Source organism: Leopardus geoffroyi, chromosome A1 (assembly GCF_018350155.1).
Source record: "Leopardus geoffroyi isolate Oge1 chromosome A1, O.geoffroyi_Oge1_pat1.0, whole genome shotgun sequence".
Classification (NCBI taxonomy): Eukaryota; Metazoa; Chordata; class Mammalia; order Carnivora; family Felidae; genus Leopardus; species Leopardus geoffroyi.
In genome coordinates, this window is record NC_059326.1 from 141,476,767 (window position 1) to 141,497,833 (window position 21,067).

The window sequence follows — 21,067 nt, forward strand, 5'->3', positions numbered from 1 at the left end:
AATCATCCCCAAAGCAGTGGGTGCTTTCTATTTATCCCATCTCACTTCTGGCAGTGGTTCTGACTAGAAAAACAAAACTGAGAAATCTGAAAACTGTATACCACTTGCCCTAAATGAAAATTTATCAGGAAAGGCAGAATCAGTTAATCTAATTATATGATTCATCAAATAAATGGGTTAATTTTGAATTATCATGTCACATAAATGATAATTTTCTACAACTTTTCCATAATCCTTAGGATTTCAGCCTATCTGAAATGAGTCTAATTTGAAATAAATGCTTTTAATAGACAGTAAGCCTCAACTGCAAAAATATGAGGAAGTTAAAAGTGAGAAGTAAGGTTGCTGACTCACAACTACCCAAATTTTTCATTTTTAACAATCTAAACAACTACTTCCTATGAGAAATAACGGGAATTCAACACAAATTCTAATTCTCGGGTGGCATACAAAACCTTTCAAGGTTCCAAAATTATTGTATTCAGTCTTTCAAATATAAATTTCATTATAGTCAACACAATTATTCAGGCCCATGAAGAAAGCCAGACTATGGAACCAAAAAACAGCAGTTAATTACAAAATCACTTTTTTGACTTTGAAGCATATTAATTTTTTAAAATACTTCTATCCTTTTTTGTTCTTGGGTAAATAATCAAATATTCTATTTCCTGAGCAAGCATCAGTTGGTGGGAAATGACACCAACTCTAATAAACCTTAAGTAGAAAGTTGCAGTCACCACTTGTTTCTCATAAGCCAGATACTTCTATAATTGAAATGAAGCTAGTTTAAGCACGGAGAAGGCTAGCTGAATGTCCTTGAGCCTGCTGTTGAATCACATCAGCTTCAGTTACCTCCTTTTGAAACAGGGATATTTAATTCTCAGGATCTTAGGGGGATCAACAGTTCAGACTAGCCACAGGAAGGGCGTCCCCCGCACGCCCGCACGCCAACCCCGCCCTTGCCGGCCTCCGAACCCGCAGGCCCCGCCTCCGCCCGGGTCTCCCACGTCTGGATGAGGCACTGGACTCTGACAAAAGCCACTGGTCAGGCATGCTCGGCCTCTGTGGCGGCAGGCAGAGTCGCCAGGGGGTTTACCTCGGCCAGTCCCTGAGGTTCTCGGCCTCCCCCGATCAGCCATCGCAACATCCGGGCAGCGGCAGCTTCTCGCTGGGCCCAGGACCCAGTCAGCCTGAACTCTGTGCGGGGCTCAGCCTTCTATCTCCTGGGCAGCAGCGCAATGGAGACACTAATACTTGCCGCCCCAGATTTGCCCTGGGAACGAAGAAGTACAAGGCGAAGCCCAAAGAAAAGGGAATATTTGTGTCCCCAAAGCGCTGCCCTACTCAGACACAGAGGCTTGGTTTGGGGCAGCCAAAAGCTAGAATGGCGGAGGGGATTCACAGGCACGCGTAGCACCCAGTGAGCACGCGCGGAGGCCTCGCCAGGTTAGCGCTCGGAGTTTCGGTAGCTTCAGTGGCCCCTGGTGGACATACGTAACACAGCACTTGGAGCCCGGAGAGCAACCAGTACCAACAGCCTCCTCCTTGGTTGGCTTTTACCTTCACTTGGCTGGGGGGACTAGAAAACTAACTTGTCCAACCCCCTGGTTTCCTAAAGGACTGGCTAGAGAAGGTGTACTTCAGTAGATTCTGCATCTGGACAAATCCAGTGGCACGTGTGTACACCAGAATAAATCTGACCAACATTTATTGTGTGCTGTAGTAGAGGTGCTAAGTAAGGCTTTACATAAATTCTCATGGTAACGCTATAATGCCTATTTCATTACAAGAAAAAAAAAAAAAAGCCTGAAGCTCTGAAAAATCAGTAGTTTATCTAAGTGACTACACTGAAAATGGAATACAATCTCCATGCTGCTCCAAAACTACTGCTCTTGACTTTCTAAACCAGAATCTCCCAAAATAATAGAAGGCACTTTAAATCGTCTGTTGTGACTACTAGATTTTCTTAGGCATTCAAAGGGTTGTGGTCCTCTACTCTGGCTGCCTATCAAAATTATGAGGTAGCTTTTGAAAAACACACATTTCCAGCTTCCACCTCAGACTTAACTAAAACAATCTCCATGGTTAGAACATAGGAATTAGGGCTTGGGGAAAGTTCTTCAGGTGATGAGTAGCAAGGTTTGAGGATCACTGGTCTAGGGACTACTAATACTTATGTCTGTAAAAGTTCGTGCATATATTTGCATATGTGATTATTAGGTTCAAATGAGGGTCCTAGCAGTAAATTCTTATAGAGAACCTACCACAATTGTCCCAACCACTGCATTAATTCAAAAACATGTACTGGGTACAGATGCACCAAGATCCCAAAAGCAGTAAAATTGCTGCTCTCTAGGATCAAAGCCGAATGTACTGGACACCACTAATAGAGGGCCATACCCTCTACATGAAGGTATGTTGGCTATAGGCAGCTGATCAATGTAACTACCAGTCCCTGGAGAACTGGAATCTTCTGTGATTCATCTGTGTATTCATTGTGAATGCACTTGACAAAGGAACACTCAAAAAGGTCAGGAAAAGGTTGCCTTCAGTGTGCTAGCCCAAAATTGTAGTCTGTATGCAAATAAAGATAGACCGAATAGAGACTGACTAGCCCCTAGTAAAGGGGGACTCATCTTAAGTGAAACAATACCCAGAAACACCAGGATTTGGGTCCTGGAAGGTCAATCTTCAAATCAGGCAACATGGTTGCCCACGTAGACTAAATTTTATCCTTCTGAGTTTCCATATTCTTGGTGGGGGAGGGGTTCCCACTGCCTCGTTAGTCTGATCTAAGAACACTTTTCTGGTCTCTAAAGCACTGGTCCATGGATGAAGATTTTCTCCCTTGGTTCCTTTTAGGGCAGCTGAGAAAGAAATTTATAAAAGATTCTATGAGAGTGACCTCGGAGAAACTGGAGGAGTAGTAAGCACCAGGAATCCCCTCTCTCTACCAAGACAACAAATGTACTGGCAGACTTAATATAAACTATTTTGAAGCTCTAAATTCTATTTAAAAGTTTGCAGCTTTCAGGGGAAATCTTGGCTAGCACAGAACCTGGCCATCATTGTTTCAATCCCTATTGACTACAGCTGCTTACAGGGCATTTAAAGAAATAACACATCTTTAGGTTTCTTCCCTGCCCTTTTCCTTATTTGGGGCCTTATATTAATTTAAAGATTAAGTCATTCAAAAGCAACCACATACATAGAGAAATTTAGAAACCCACATGTGCACAGGGAAAGACACTGGCTTAAAAAAAGACATGAGGAGACCTTGAGCTTTCAACTCAAGCTAATCCCCAACACAGAGACACTTTTCAACATTCAAAAAACAAAAACAAAAACAATCAAAAAACATCAAATTCTGGGGAAGGAGGGAAATCTGATTTCCAAAGTTGACACATTAAAAGATTCAAATGTCCAGTGTTTTCAAAAAACAAAAAACCAAAGGCATACAAAGAATCAAAAAGTATGGCCCATTCAAAGGAGCAAAATTAATCGACAGAACTGACCCTGAAAAGCCTAGACACTGAGATTACTAGACAAAGACTTTTTTAAAACTGTCTTTTTATTTTTATGTTTATTTATTTATTTTGAGAAAGAGACTGAGAGAAGAGAGTGGAGAAGTGGCAGAGAGAAAGAGGAAGAGAGAGAATCCCAAGCAGGCTCCAGACACTATCAGCACAGAACCTGATGCAGGACTCAATCTCACAAACTGTGAGGTCATGACCTGAATTGAAAATAAGAGTTGGATGCTTAAGTGACTGAGCCACCCAGGAGCTCCTAAAATTGTCTTTTTAAAGACGCTCAAAGGGGGCGCCTGAGTGGCTCAATCAGTTAAGCGTCCAACTTCAGCTCAGGTCACGATCTTGCGGTCTGTGAGTTCGAGCCCCGCATCGAGCTCTGGGCTGATGGCTCAGAGCCTGGAGCCTGCTTCCGATTTTGTGTCTCCCTCTCTCTCTGCTCCTCCCCCGTTCATGCTCTGTCTCTCTCTGTCTCAAAAATAAATAAACGTTAAAAAAAAAAATTTAAAAAGAAAAAAAAAGACACTCAAAGAAGTACAGGAAGACAGGGACAAAGGAAAACAATGCATAAACAAGATTAGAATATCAATAAAGAGAAATACATTATAAAAAGGAGCCAAAAGGGGCACCTGGGAGGGTTCATTCCATTTCTCCAATCTCTCATGTCACAGACTCCAAGATATCCCATAACAATGGTGGCAGCAACAGTGACTACCAAGAGGAGATCGCAGGAGCCAAAATCCTGAAGGAAAAGAAACTTCTTCATTTGATGAAGTTAAGGCAGCAAGATGGTGGGTCCAAAGCTTTTTATTGCTCTTTTCCCCTCTGTCTGTTCACCAGTGAGTAAAAGAGGTGGAACAATGATGGAAGTAGGTGGTTTCTGACCAGAGATCCAAAGAACCTGAAAGTACTAGAGAGATAGCAGAAAGGGAAAACTCCATAAAATATTGAATTAAACTCCAGGGCTCACTTCTCTCACCTGAATATGCATCGATCTTATTCTAATTAGCATACGAAAGACACTGAGAACTAAGCTAACAATTTCACTCAATCCAAGACTAATTACTACGTGGTACACACATAGGACAAATTCAACTAACACTGCAAAAGCTTAAACTGAGCCAATATTGGAATCACAGTCACAGGTTGGAACTTGTGTCTAAATCTAGCCAGGTAAACTACTAAAAAAAATCCCAACATTCTCTTTAGGAGTTAAATAAAACCACTTTTTAGCGTCATATTTCAAAGGCCCAGAAATACAATCCAAAATTACTTGGCATATGAAGAAATACAAAAATCTCAACTCACATGGGAAAACACAATCAACAGATGTCAATGACACGATGACACAGATGCTGAAATTATCTGACAAAGACTTTAAAGAGCTACTATAAAACTTTAAATGGCAATTGTGAACATTCTTGAAACAAATGTTAAAATTCGAAACATCAACAAAGAAATACAATATATAAAATAGAAGAACCAAACAGAAATTAAGAATTGAAAATACAATGATCAAAATAAAAAACTCACTGTATAGATTCAATAGCAGAATACAGATGTTAGAGTAAAGAATCATGAACCTGAACAGAGAAAACCAATGAAACTAAAATCTGGTGTTTTTTTTTTAAGATCAGTAAAATTGATAAACCTCAAGCAAGATTGACAAGAAAGGAGAAAGAAAGAAACTAATTAGCATTAAAGGGAATGAAAAAGAGGATATTACTACAGACCCTACTGACATAAAAAGGTAGTAAGAGAATATTATAAATAGCTCTATACACAGATTTCACAACTTAAAAGAAATGAACCAATTTCTCAAATAACAAAAACTACTAAAACTCATTCAAGCTCAAAGAGATAACTTAAGTAGTTCTATAACCATTAACAAAATTGAATTCATAGTTTAAAATGTTCTGAAAAAGAAACTTCAAGGCCCAGATGGAAAATATTAATGAAAATCTCAGGAGTATTTCTTATAGAAAGACAAGCTGCTTCTAAAACTTTACAAGGAAGAAAAGGGAACTGGAACACACTGTGAGACATTTTGTTATGAATGGAGGATCCTCAAAATTGTACAATTTAAAATCTTATGGTAATTGATCTCAAAGAACTTACACTAGATTTTTAGGTTACCCTTGAGGAGATTCTTGTATTTTAAGAAGAAACAGCTAAAGAGTAACAAATGCTCACACAAATTAGTATTGAGTAAGTTTAAGGAGTAAGTTCTAAGAAAATCTGGTTAAAAAATAATCATCAGAGTTCTGGAGATTGATGACACAACAATGTGAATGTACTTAACCCTAGTGAACTCTGCATTTCAAAACAGTTAAAATGATAAATTTTATATTATGTTTATTTTACACAATTTAAAATAAAAAGTGACATCATCAACATTAAGGAATAAGTTTTCTACCATCTTCCCCCCAACTAGCACTGATTTAGATAATCACCCACGGAGGTGAGTACCTCTGTGAAACTCTGGGAGTCCGGCAGAAAAGTTTCAGCATACCATCCGAGAAAAAAAAAATCCAAGATTAGACACATTCAAGAGGGTAAAAGGAACAGTTTTACTTTACCCACATCATCCTGTCTCCAAGATGGCATATCTCAGTGACAAGAAAAATCTTGTTCACCTATGATTTCACCAATGGAGAAAACTGAAAGCATATCAGTGAGTTCCAATTTTCCCTAACTGTGCAAGACACTGTCGAAGGGAACCACTTCTTTCTTGTCCCATTTAGAATACCAAAGTCTGCTGCACAGCTGCGGGCTAGGGAGTGGCTGGGAGAATAGCAGCCAATGCTCTCAGAAAGCATGAAACAAATGGGGATCCTATGAAGAATCTACACATTACTGGAATCCCAGAGAAGATAGTGGGAAAAGAGCAAAACGCTTGTTTCAAGAAATAATGGCTGAGAAATTCCCAAATCTGGGGTGAGATCTGGATAACCATGTTCATGAAGCTAAAAGGTCTCCAATTAATTTCAACCCAAAAATATCTTCCCCAAGGCACAAAGTGATAAAACTCTGAAACCAAAAACAAAGAAAATCTAAAAACAACAAGAGAAAAAAATATTTCATGTATAAGGACATCCTCATAAGGCTATCAAATTTCTCTGCAAAAATCTTAGAAGACTAGGAGAGAATGGGATATTATGTTCAAAGTTCTGTAAGGAAAAAAAACCTGCCAACCAAGAGTACTTTATCTGGCAAAGCTGTCCTTAAAAAATGAAGGAGAGACAAATACCTTTCCAGACAAACAAAAGATGAAGAAGTTTAACACCACTAGACTTGCCTTACCCAAAAATGCTGAGAGAAGTTCTTCAAGCTGAAATAAGACAAGAAATTAGCTTCCCCAATTTCAGTAATTAGTAACAGAGAACCATAAAGCATAAAACACAGTGGTAATGGTAAGTATATAGTCAAATTCAGAATACTACTGTAAAATGGTAGTGTGTTAATCAACTCTAGTAAAAGGTTAAAGGGCTAAAGTATTAAAATTAACTATAGTGGGCACCTGGGTTTGTCAGTCAGTTAAGTGACTGCCTAACTTTGCCTAACTTTGGCTCCGGTCATGATTTCATGGTTCATGAGTTCAAGCCTGCATTAGGCTCTCTACAGTTAGCACAAAGCCCGCTTTGGATTCTTTGTCCCCCTCACTCTGCCACTCCCCAGCTTGTTCTCTCTCTTTCTCTCTCAAAATAAATAAATAAAGACGTTAAAAAAATAAAATTACAATTAACTATAGTTAAAATAATTTATTAATGGCTGCACAATACAAAAAGATGTGAACTGTGATATCAAAAACAAAATGTGGGGGAATTAAAGGGGAGAGTTTTATATGCAAATAAAGTTAAGTTCTTATCAGTTTAAAAGAAACTATTATATCTACATGATGTTTTGTGTGAGCCTCATAATAACCAGAAAGCAAAAACAGAGGAGAGAGACAAAAGATAAATAGAAGAAAAATCAAATCATAACACTACAAGAAATCATCAATCTACAAAGAAAGGAACAGGGGGAGTTACAAAACAACCAGAAAAACAATTAATAAAATGGCATTAGTAAATCCTTACCTATCAATAATTTCTTTAAATGTAAATGAACTAAATTCTCCAATCAAAAGGCAGAGACTAGCTGAAGACCTAAGTATATCCTACCTACAAAAGACAGACTTTACTTTTCTTGTTGTTTATTTATTTTTTGAGAGAGAGAGAGACTGAGCACAAGATGGGGAGGGGCAGAGAGAGAGGGAGAGAGAGAATCCCAAACAGGCTCCACTCTGTCAGCACAGAGCCTGATGCAGGGCTTAAACTCACAAACCATAAATCATGACCTGAGCTAAAAGCAAGAGTCAGCCACTTAATGGACTGAGCCACTGAGGCACCCCAAAAGACTGACTTTTAGCTTTAAGGACACACAAAAACTCAAAGTGACAGGATGAAAAAAAAAGTTTCATTCAAGTGTAAACCAAAAGAGAGGAGTAGCATACTTGTAATAAAATGGACTTTAACACAAAAACTTTGTCAACAAAAAAGGCCATTATATGATGATAAAAGGGTCAACTTCTCAAGAGGATATAAGAATTGTAAATATATATGCACCCAACATAGAAGCACCTAAAAAAATTAAGCAATACTAAAAGATTTGAAGGGAGAAATAGACAATACATACAATAACAGGGACTTCAATAACCCACTTTCAACAACAGATCATCTAGATAGCAAATTAATAACAAAACACTGCAACTGAACTAAACTTTAAAAATTTTTTTTTCAACGTTTATTTATTTTTGGGACAGAGAGAGACAGAGCATGAACGGGGAAGGGGCAGAGAGAGAGGGAGACACAGAATCGGAAACAGGCTCCAGGCTCTGAGCCATCAGCCCAGAGCCTGAGGCGGGGCTCGAACTCACGGACCGCGAGATCATGACCTGGCTGAAGTCGGACGCTTAACCGACTGCGCCACCCAGGCGCCCCCTAAACTTTAAACCAAATGGACCTAACAGACTTACATAGAACATTCCATCTAACAGCAGCTGAATACACATTCTTTTCAAATGTACATAAAACATTCTCCAGGATAGATTACATGTTAGGTCACAAAATAAATCTTAACAGATTTAGGAAGATTGAAATAGCAAATTTATGATTGCTGAAATCATACGAAGTATCTTTTCCAACCACACTGGTATGAAACTAGAAACAAAAACAAGAGGAAAACTAGAAAATTCACAAATATGTGAAAATTAAACCACACACTCCTGAACACCCAATGAGTCAAAGAAGAAATGAAAAGTGAAATCAAAATATCTTGAAACAAACAAAAAAGGAAGCAACATAACAAAAATTATGGGATACATCAAAAGTAGTTCTAATAGAAAACTTCATAGTGATAAACACCTATATTTTAGAAAGGAAACAAAAATCTCAAACAAACATTATAACTCAAGGAACTAAGCCCAATGTTAATAGGAAGAAAGAAGTCACACATATCAGAGCACAGATTAAAAAGATAGCGACCAGAAAAACAACAGAAAAGATTCATGAAACTAAGAATTGGTTTTTTAAAAAGGTAAACAAATTGACAAACTTTTAGCTAAACTAAAAAAAAAGAGTCAAATAAAATCAGAAGAGAAAGAGGAGATAATATAACTGATACCACATTAATACAAAGGATTACTATAAGAAACTACTATAAATAATTATATGCCAACAAACTGGATAATCTAGAAGAAATGGATAAATTCCTAGAAACATACAACCTACCAAGACTGAATAATAGAAAATCTGAACAATGGTCCAATAATAAGGGAAATAGAATCAGTAATCAAAAAACTTGCCAACAACAACAAAAAAAGCCAAAGATCAGATGATTTTACTTGTGAAGTCTACCAAATATATAAAAAGAATTAATGTCAATCCTTCTCAAACACTTTCAAAAAATTAAAGAGGAAACATTCCCAAACTCATTTTACAGGGCTAGCAATATCCTGATACCAAAGCCAGATAAAGTGACAACCAGAAAATAAAACTACAAGCCAGCACTCCTGATGAACAGAGATGCAAAAATTCTCAACAAAATATTAGCAAACCAAATTGAACAGCACATTAAAACATCATATACCATGAGCAAGTGTGGGATGCAAGGGTGGGTCGACATATGAAAATCAATAAATGTAACATACATCAATAGAATGAAAGATAAAAATCATATAATCATCTCAACAGATAGAGAAAAGCATTTGACAAAATTCAATACCCTTTTTTCATAAAAACTCATGACAAATGGGGTAAGAAGGAATGTACCTCAACATAATAAAAGCCATACATGATAAGCCCACAAATAACATCATACTCAATGGTGAAAAGCTGAGAGCTTTTCCTCTAAGATCAGGAACAAAATAAAGGTGCTTACTCTTGTCACTTCTATTCAACACACTACTGGAAATCCTAACCAGAGCAATTAGGCAAGAAATTAAAGGCATTCAAATCAGGGGGAAGAAAAAGTAAAATTGTCTTTGTTTAGAGATGATATGATCTTATATACAGAAAATTCTTAGGACTCCACCAAAAACTAATAGAACTAATTAGTTAGAACTAATTTTAAAAATTCAGTAAATTTACATAATACAAAATCATTGTTGAAAAAATAAGTTGCATCTCTATAACTAACAACAGTAACAACAAACTATCAGAAAAAAATCCCACTTGCAATGAAATCAATAACAATAAAATATCTAGGAATAAATTTAACTAAGTAGGTGAAAGATCTATAAGACATCAAGAACTATACGACACTGATGAAATAAATAGAAGACACAAATAGAAAGATACCCCATGTTCATGATCAGAAGAGCTGATATTGTTATGTCTATACTACTTAAAACCATCTATGAATCCCTATCAAATGCAATCCCTATCAAAATTCCAATGGCATTTTTCACAGAAATAGAACAAACCATTCTAAAATTCATATGGAATCACAAAAGACCCCAAATAGTCAAAGCAATATGGGGAAAGAAAAACGGAGCTGGAGGCATCACACTTCGTGATTTCAAACTACATTAGAAAGTTCGAGTAATCAAAACAGAATGGTACTAGCATAAAAATAGACACATAGACCAATGTACCAAAATTGAAAGCCCAGAAGTAAACCTTCACATATAAAGATAACTAGTATTTGACAAGAGAGCCAAAAATACTCAACAGAGAAAGAAAAGTCTCTTCAACAACTGGTGCTTGGAAAACTGGTAAGTACATACAGAAGAATGAAACTGGACTCCTAGCTGAAACCACTCACAAAAATTAACTTGAAATGAATTAAAGTCTTAAACATAAGACCTGAAATCATCAAACTACTAAAAGAAAATAGGAGAAAAGCTCCTTGACATTAGTTTTGGCAATAATTTTTTTGGACATGACACCAAAAATATAAGCAATAAAAAACAAAATAAACAAGTGGGACCACATCAAACTAAAAAAGCACAGCAAAATAAACAATAAAAAAAACAAGAGGGCAATGTTTGTAATGGAGTAAAATACGTGCAAACCATCTATCTGATAAGGGGTTAATATTCAAATTATACAAGGAACTCATACAACTCAACTGCATAAAAACAAATAATTTAATTTAAAAATGGTCAGAGAACCTGAACAGACATTTTTCTAAAGAGGACATACAATTTGACAATAATTGTATATATATATTATATATTTGACAATAAATTTTTAAAAAATAAATAAATAAAAAGGACATACAAGTGGCCCACAGATACATGAAATGATTCTCAACATCACTGATTAGCAGGGAAATGCGAAATCAAAACCACAATGAGATGTCACTTCACACCTGTTAAAATGGTTATTACCAAAAAGTCAAGAAATAACAAGTATTGGTGAGGATGTGGAAAAAAGGAAACACTGTATACTGTTGGTGGGGATACAAATTGGTGCAACTACTATGGAAATGTCATGAAAATTCCTCAAAAAATTAAAAAGAACTATCACATGATCCAGCAATCCCTCCTCAGGGTATATATCCAAAGGAAATTAAATAATTATCTTGAAGGATATCCTCACTCCTATGTTCGCTGTAGCATTATTCACAATAGCCAAAACAAAGAAACAAACAACCTAAGTGTCCATTAAAATATGACTAAACAAAGAAATGGGACACACACACACACACACACACACACACGCACGCACGCACACACACACACATGACTATTATTCAGCCATGAGAAAGGAGGAAATCCCTCCATTTGTGACAATGTGGAAGAACCCTGAGGGTATTATGTTAAGTGAAATGAGTCAGACAGAGACAAATATATGATCTCATGTATATGTGGAATTTTTAAAAGCTGAACACATAAAAACTAGAGTAGAACAGTCGTTGCCAGGCACTTGGGGGAAACAGGGAGATGTTGGTCAAAGGGTACAAACTTCCAGTTGTAAGACAAGTAAGTTCTGGGGATCTATGTAGAGCATGGTGACCATAGTTAACAACAGTGTGTTATATACCTGAAAGTCGCTAAGACAGTAGATTTTAAATGTTCTCTCCACACACACAAAAAAAAAGATAATTATGTCAGGTGATAACTAACCTTACTAACCATTTTGCAATATATACATGTATCAAATCATCACATTGTATACCTCACACTTAAAATAGTTATGTGTAAATATATCTCAATAAAGCTGGAGAAAAAGAAAAAGAAGTATCACCATTTGTGGTAAGGTAAAAAAATTAAATTGCATTTTATGGATGTAAAAAATATGTATATACATAAAGTCAAATTGTACTAAGGGCTTACAACAAAAAACAAAACATGCTGTCCAACCCATTCCCAGTGTTGCCTCCAAAAGCAACCACTTTGAAGGCTGTAGCTGCTCCTTTTTCAATTTACCTACATATTTCTGAAAATGTGCATACACTGCTATCTTTTGCTTTTATTTTTGTTCTCTTTGCATCATTTTGAGATCTTTGATTTCTTATGTTACATGAGGATTAACACTAACTGTAAACTTCACATTAAACTTCACATTAAACTTGCCTCATCTCACCACTGCAACTGTATTACCAATGTTCCTTTTTACCATCCTCTCAATAAATAACAAATTTTTGGTAAATCAATATTCAGTGTTTACAATCTTATGGCTGTGACATTTGATGGTAAATGTTGCTTACTCACTACTGACTCAAAGTAAAAGGATTTCATTCCTATGATGTAACTAGTTGTGGATCTCTTTATATTTATCTTGCTTGTATTTTATTGAGCTTCTTGTAGTTTATTGAGCTTCTTGGATGTGTAGATTAATGTTTTTCATCAAATTTGGGAAGTTTTCAGCCATATCTCTAAATACTTCTATTCCTTTATTCATTCTCATCCTTCTGATATTCATATTATATGTTGATATGCTTAATGTGTCCCCCATTTCTCTGAGGTTCTGTCATTTTTTTCTTTTCCTTTTTTTTTTTTTTTTTTTTAGTTACACAATTTATATCAACCTATTCTTCAGTCTGCAGATTCTTTTTTTCTGACAGTTCAAATCTGCTGTTGAAGCTCTCCAGTGACTTTTTCATTTTGGTTATTTAACTTTCCAAGTCCAAAGTTTCCTTTTCATTCTGTTTTACAATTTTTGTCTCTTTATTGGTATGCTCTATTTGATGAGATGTTGTCATCACAGAATCTTTTATTTTTTTAAGGATAGCTTCCTTTAGCTCCTTGACCACATTTATAAAAGCTGCTTTGAACTCTGTGACATCCTATGTCTGGCATCCCTCATAGGTACTTTTCATTCATTTTTTCTTTTTTTTTAAATTTATTTATTTAAATTCAAGTCAGTTAACATACAGTACAGTATGGGTTTCAGGAGTAGAACCCAGTGATTGATCACTTACATATAACACCCAGTACGCATCCCAACAAGTGCCCTCCTTTTTAAAAATTTTTTTAATGTTTTATTTATTTTTGAGACAGAGACAGAGCACCAGCAGGGGAGGGGCAGAAAGAGAGGGAGACACAGAATCTGAAGCAGGCTGCAGGCACTGAGCTGTCAGCACAGAACTCGAACTCACGAACCACGAGATCATGACCTGAGCTGTCAGACGCTTAACCGACTGAGCCACCCAGGCACCCCCAACAAGTGCCCTCCTTAATGCCCATCTCCCCACCCACCTCCTCTCCAGCAACCCTCACAGGTAGTTTCTATAAAACTGAACTTTTAGGTAATACAACTGTATCAACACTGGCTGCATATTTCTCTTTTTCTCTGGTGCTTATTTTTGTTGTTGTTTGCTTGTGTATTGATTTAGTGGTTAAACTAAATCACTAAGGTAATAGACTTGTGGTTAGTTTAACAGACTATTCCTCATGTTCCCCAAACATATCCAGGCTACATGCATAGTATGAAAATTCTTCTGTAGCTCATCAGAGGGCAGAGCCTTCAGTATGGGACAGTCATCATTGAATGTTCGGTTTCGGCACGGCTCTCTTTATCTCTTTCCCCAATTTTTCTTTTAAGTGTTCCGCCCCTTTTGGTATTACAACCAGCTGTTAGTCTCCACTAATCATAGGCTGATTGTTTCTGACAATGCCCCAAGTAATTTATACTTTAAAGTATGATCCAATAAAATTCAGACAAGGACAGTTTTTAAGGTCAGAATTTCAGGTTTGTTCTGTTCCCAGGAAAGCTCTTCTTAACTGCCTCTTTTCCTGGTTCTTTCTGGTGACTCTAAGATACCAGTTCCATTATATTTCTGGAGACCTCTCTCCTTAAAACTTCAAACTTCCTGCTCCCATTTGAGCAGGCCTGATGAATATCCGTCACCCTGGGGTATAGTTTGCCATCTTCCTGGAATTCCCTTTTTTCCCACAGGTCCCAGAAATTCCACTCCTATGTATATAACCAAGAAAAATGAAAACGTATGTCTTCACAGAAATGTGTATTTATAGCACATATTAATAACAGGTAAAAGGGAGCAAAAACTAAAAGTCCATCAATTGAATAAATAAAATGAAAATCCATAAATAGGATATTATTCAGCAACTAATAGGAATTAAATGCTGATACATGCTACAACATGGATGAACCTTGAAAATATTATACTAAGGGAAGGTAGCCAGTCACAAAAGACCACCTACTGTATGACACGGAATAGGGAAATTTACAGAGACATAAAGTAGATTGGTGGTTGCTTAGGGCTGGGGGAAGTGGGTCAGAGCAATGGTAACTTTTTCTTGAGGTTGATAAACACATCTAAAATTGACTGTAATAATATGTGCACTTATCTGTAGATATATTAAAAAGCAATGAACTGTAGTACACCTTAAATGGGTAAACTGCATGTGACTTATATCTCAATCAAGCTATTTTAAAAATTCAAGCTATTAAAGATATTTATTGACAACTTCAAGTTGTCACTGAATCTTGCTACTCTAGCAACATAGGTGAGTAACTCTTAAATAGAACCTGTGGAAGAACTTCCCCACACATCTCAATGACCAGGATTGGTTCTCCTTCTCGTTTCTAAAAAAAATCACTAGTATGAACTGGGATCACCACATTAAATTAGTTCATGATTTACCTCATGGCAGATGGGTAAATATCTAAACAAAATTAGAGTTCTGCCAAAACCAGTAAAGATGGTTAATAGCCATTGCATGGGCTAACAATAATCTTTACTACAAACTTACTTAACATTTTCAGGTTTCAATCCCTTTCTACTACCTTATGAGTTTAGCAAGAGAAAGAGCTACATTTTACAGATGATAGAACTGAGTCACAAACATGTGAAATAACTTAATCATGGTTAATGCTGTCTGTTAAGTAATGGAGCTACGATTCAAACCCCAGTTTTTCTGACTCAAGATTTTAAATAAGAATTTAAAAAATCATACCCCTATTAATTAGGATTTGTATTAAACAAAGTATCACTTATAATTTTTAGAACCTCCCTCTGAAAGATCCTCTAGATCATAATTCTTATTTAAAGCTCTTTTTTATTTCCCCTTTAACAAATACAACCAGTTCCTTTTCTCCAGGTGACCTTTTTTCCAACACACTCCATTGCACCAGTATATCCTGAGCTCTCACTCAAGGAATTGTTCAGCTAAGGAATTTGTATTCCTACTAAAGAGTGTATTGTATACTTCATGGAATTAAGCAGAATGTAGAATTTTAAACGAAGTTCTTGGTCTCTATCTCTAATGGCTTTTCATTCATAATTACAGGATTTGTAATGAGTGCATTGGTGATGATAGAAATCCACCATAACATTTTCCATTGTGTGAATGACTTTTATTTAATGACTTATTAATCAACCACAGTCAGGCAATAGTGTATCACATTAAATCTCTGAACAACACAAGCAAAGAATTTTTATTTTCTGTGTATCCCATGGAGTAATCTTTAGCAATATGAATCTGTTCAAACATCTATCCACAGTTCTATCACATGTGCAGTTCTATTAGTAAAGGTCAGCTTAGGTTAGTTCACTGTCAGCAGCTAGAAAGTTGCAAGAATAGATGAGCTTAATTGCTTTATTGTTACTATCACTGTGCCTGTTTAGAATTCTGGTACATAAAACTTCTCAGATACTAAATCTCCATTTAGGTTACCAAGAAGAATTACTTAAGTTTGGATTCTTACCCACAAGCCACCCTAATTATTAATACTATAGATGAGCACATTTAAGACACTTCATAAATCAGTAACAGGTAATGTCTATTTTAATTACTTTACCACCTATTCCACTTCTACCATCCTTAGGGGTTCAGAAAGTAAATCATCAATGAATAAAATATTCCATTGAGCATATTAGCCAGTAACTGTCAATACAGAACAAGAGTATTATATATTTAGCTAGGTTAAATGAGGAAAAACTAAAATGAATTTATAATTTTTCTGGTTTACTTGCTCATCTAGAACAGTAATTGTTCATAATCCCTTTTAATTATAGTAATTCTTAACTTTGTAACACACTAGAATCACTTGGAGAGCTTCAAAAAATTATAGTAGATTCCACCCAGAATATATGTAACTGGGATAGGGAGCAACCTGAGCATCAGATTTTTTAAAATTCACCAGATGATTTTAAGATGCGCCAAAAGTTCAGAAAAGCCATGCTCTGTAATTGTGTGTGTACATACACACACATGAGTATGCATGCTGGGAGTAGTTACAAAGAGACCAAGAACAATGTGAAGTTTTTAGGACATAAAATCAAGCCCCACGTTGGGCTCTGAGCTGGCAGCACAGAGCCTGCTTAGGATTCTCTCTCCCTCTCTCTCTGCCCCTCCCCTGCTTGCACTGTCTCTCTCTCTCTTCCATCTCTTTCTCTCACTCTCCAAAAATAAATAAACATTTAAAAAACTAAATAAATAATAAAATTGAGCTTGTGACCCCAACTTTCCTAGGAGTAAAAGCCTTATTAAAATTCTGAAAATAGAAGTCAGTAATTAATATATAAATACATTATCATATTGAACACTCACATATAATATTCTTGCTGTGTGCCAAGGCTTGTTTCAAACCCCCAGGGAATCTTAAGTAGCAGTGGAAAATTTCTGATTAAGGCATAATAAAAAGGTTTATAAATTTCTTATTGATTGAAAGTAAAGGCTGCTTTAAGTAATTATGATTTTATTTCATAGATGTTGGCTAAAACACACTTAAGTGATTGGTATATAATAATATATACGAACTTGTTCCACTTCTATATTCTTGCAGTGATCAACTTCCTGTCAACTATATATCATATGTACTTTTTTACATAGCTTTTTCTGTTAACCCCTAACTAATGAAACTTTATAAAGATTCCAGAGCCTAAGTCATGGAGTCTGATATCTTATTACTGCTTGGCAATCTACAGATCTGTGAGCCTGCTCATGATAGCCTGAATTCTTCATTGGCATTGCCTTTCTAATGTTGCTAGTGATCAGCATTTACCATATAACTAAATTAGCTCTTAAACTTAAAATCTGTAATGCAACTTCTTCCTTCCAAGATTAGAAAATAACAGCAGAGGGGCGCCTGGGTGGCGCAGTCGGTTAAGCGTCCGACTTCAGCCAGGTCACGATCTCGCGTTCCGTGAGTTCGAGCCCCGCGTCAGGCTGTGGGCTGATGGCTCAGAGCCTGGAGCCTGTTTCCGATTCTGTGTCTCCCTCTCTCTCTGCCCCTCCCCCGTTCATGCTCTGTCTCTCTCTGTCCCAAAAATAGATAAACGTTGAAAAAAAAAATTAAAAAAAAAAAAAAAAAGAAAATAACAGCAGAAAAATTCACAGTTGTCTAGATACAGCGCCATATCTACAGATCCTAAAATGATCTTTTTCTCCAATTAGCAAAGGGTTTCCCTGGGAACTAAATTACTATTCCTCATTCATCCACCTGCCTTCTTCCTCCTTACACTGAATGAAGGAATAGAAATTATTTTGCACACAATATTAAAGATGACATAAAGAAGTTGCTTAGTTTTTTTTGAAACTAGCCCTTTAAAAGAGCTTATTTATACCTTTTTTCCTTTATAAAAATTTAAACATACATTAAAAGAACAATTTCCCAAAATTCAATAATTTCCACACAGTAGTTGCCAGATTTTAAGTATGCTTTTTAAATGTTCATGAGCCCAATTTATTTTTCTAGCTCCTTTGATTACAAAAAGACCTTCCTCCCTCTACCCTGGGAATAGCCAAATTTTTATACCCTTTGCACATGCCCACAGATGGCTTTTATCAATCAATGACTGCTTAATAATTTATTTTCTTTATCTTGCTTTACAAAAACTTTAATTTTTTTCTTTCTTTTCTGTAAGAGTTAAAGTTTCCCTACATGAGTTATGCTAATAGTTTTATATATTAGCATAATGGAAAAATAGCACTTCTTAAAAATTTTTTCATAAAATTATAGCACAATTATAGAAAATTGGGAAAACATGAAAGGAAAGAGCACCTACAATCTTACCATAATTTACATGGTTCTTACCATTTTCATGGTTCCTTTCCAACCTTTCTTTCTGTACATTTATTTCTACACATAATCACACTGTACATTCACTTTTGTACCCTGTCTTTTCCAATTACTACAATCTAAACAGTCTTCATGTTATTACATAATAGTGACAAATTGGAAAAAAAATCTAAATATCCAATAATAGGGAGTGGTTAAAATATGATAATATATATCAGAAAGACTGTCAAACAACCCTTAAATATGAGGATCCTTTATTCAAGAAATTTATATTTGTTGGCACTTAGTGGCATGTCAATAGATATTTATTGAATATTAATGTCTATAATGTTAGAAGGTTATATAATGATAAGATTATATAATGATAAGCAAAAGTAGATAGACATGGTATTGGTACTCACAGAGCTTTTATATTTTATAGCCTTGTGAAAAAGATGATGAAATAGCTACATTTATGGTTAGTGCTATTTAAGAAAGGAGCATGGTTCTATGAAAGCAAACAATAAGGTAACCTGACTGACATGGAGTCATATGTTAAGGTAAGCATCATTAATTAAAAATGTGACCTTTGGGGGTGCCTGGCTGACTCACCTAACTGGAAGAGCGTGAGACTCTTGATCTTGGGGTTGTGAAGTTGAGCCCCAAGTTGGATGCAGAGATTACTAAAAAAAAAAAAAATAAACTTAAAAAAAGATGTGACCTTTGAACTGAGGTCTGAAGAATGGAAAGAAGTTAAGCAGCAGAATGGATAGAATTACATCTTCTTTATCCATTCATCAATCATTGGACATTTGGTCTCTTTCCATAAATTAGCTATTGTTGACAATGCTATTATAAACATCAGGGTGCATGTATCCCTTTGAATCAGTATTTTTGTATCTTTTGGGTAAATAGTAGTGCAATTGCTGGACCATAGGGTAGTTCGATTTCTAATTTTTTGAGGAACCTCCAAATTTCTTTCTAGAGTGGCTACACCATTTGCATTCCCACCAACAGTTTAAGAGAGTTCCCCTTTCTCCACACCCTCAACACCAGTTGTTTCCTGTGTTGTTAACTGTAGTCATTATGATCAATGTGAGGTGATATCTCATTCTAGTTTTGATTTGGATTTCCCTGATGCTAAGTGATGATGAGCATCTTTTCATGTGTCTGTTGGCTATGTGAATGTCTTCTTTAGAGATATGTCTGTTCATATCTTCTGCCCATTTTTAAATTAGGTTATTTGCTTTTGGGGCATTGAGTTTTAGAAGTTCTTTATATTTTTCAATACTAACCCATTATCAGATATGTCGTTTGCAAATATCTTCTCCCATGCCAAAGGCCTCTTTTTAATTTTATTGATAGTTTCCTTTGCTACACAGAAGCTTTTATTCTTGAGTAAGTCCCAATAGCTTATTTTTGCTTTTGTTTCCCTTACTTCAGGAGACCTATCTAGTAAGAAGTCGCAAACAGCCAAGGTCAAAGAAGTTGTTGCCTGTGTTTTCCTCCAGGATTTTGATGTTTTCCTGTCTCACATTATTAGGACTCTTATCCATTTTGAATTTATTTTTGTGTATGGTGGAAGAAAGTGGTCCAGTTTCTTTGTTTTGGATGTTGTTGTCCAGTTTTCCCAATACCATTTGTTGAAGAGACTTTTTTCCATTGGATATTCTTTCCTGCTTTGTTAAAGATTAGTTGACCATATAGCTGTGGGTCCATTTCTGGGTTTTCTGTTCTGTTCCACTGATCTATGTGTCTGTTTTTGTGCCAGTACTATACTGTCTTGATTACCACAGCTTTGTAATATAACTTGAAGTCCAGAATTGGGTTGCCCCCAGTTTCGCTTTTCTTTTTCAAGATTGTTTTGACTATTTGGGGTCTTTTAAGAAACTTAACTACAAAATTTGAGAAGTGTTTCTTCCAGGTCTATGAAAAATGCTGTTGGTATTTTGACAGGGATTGCATTTAATGTGTAGACTGCTTGGGGCAGTATGGACAATATTTGTTCTTCCAATTCATGATCATGGAATGTCTTTCCATTTCTTTGTGTCATCTTCAATTTCTTTCATAAGTGTTTTATAGTTTTTAGAATATAGATCTTTTTAGTTAGGTTTATTCCTAGGTATCTTATTTTTTTGGTGCAATTGTAAATGGAATTATTTCCTTAATTTATTTTCTTGCTTCTTCATAACTGGCATATAAAGTGCAATAGATTTCTGCACACTAATCTTGTATCCTGCAACTTTACTGAATTCATGTATCAGTTCTAGCAGGTTTTTGGTGGAGTCTTTCGGGATTTGTACATAAAGTATCATGTCATTTGCAAATAGTCAAAGTTTTACTTTTTCTTTACCAATATGGATGCCTTTCACTTCTTTGTGTTGTTTGATTGCTATGGCTAGGCCTGCCAAAACTATGTTGAATATAAGTAGTGAAAGTGAACATTCTTGCCCTATTGCTGAACTTAGGGGAAAAGCTCTCAGTTTTTCCCCACTGAGGACAATGTTAGCTCTGGGTTTTTCATATATGGCCTTTATTATATTGAGGTATGTCCCTCAAAACCTACTTTGTTGGGGGCGCCTGGGT

The 21,067-nt window shown here is 35.9% G+C and overlaps 1 protein-coding gene across 9 annotated transcripts in view; it reads right to left on the reverse strand.

Moving 5' to 3' along the window:
• WDR41 (WD repeat domain 41) overlaps nucleotides 1-21,067 on the reverse strand; it is a 204,551-nt gene that overhangs the window by 49,651 nt on the left and 133,833 nt on the right. Inside the window, exon 1 of one of the 9 annotated variants that reach the window (XR_006716706.1) lies at nucleotides 1,097-1,440. The exons of 6 other annotated variants lie outside the window; for them this stretch is intronic. Coding sequence is in view for 2 of the 3 variants with exons in the window: in XM_045496368.1 (XP_045352324.1) it covers nucleotides 1,097-1,147 (51 nt within the window). In the remaining variant the exon portion in view is untranslated. Of the gene's footprint in view, nucleotides 1-1,096; nucleotides 1,441-21,067 lie in introns of those variants that run through there. 2 more of the 9 variants (XM_045496368.1, XM_045496357.1) reach the window with 2 other exon arrangements.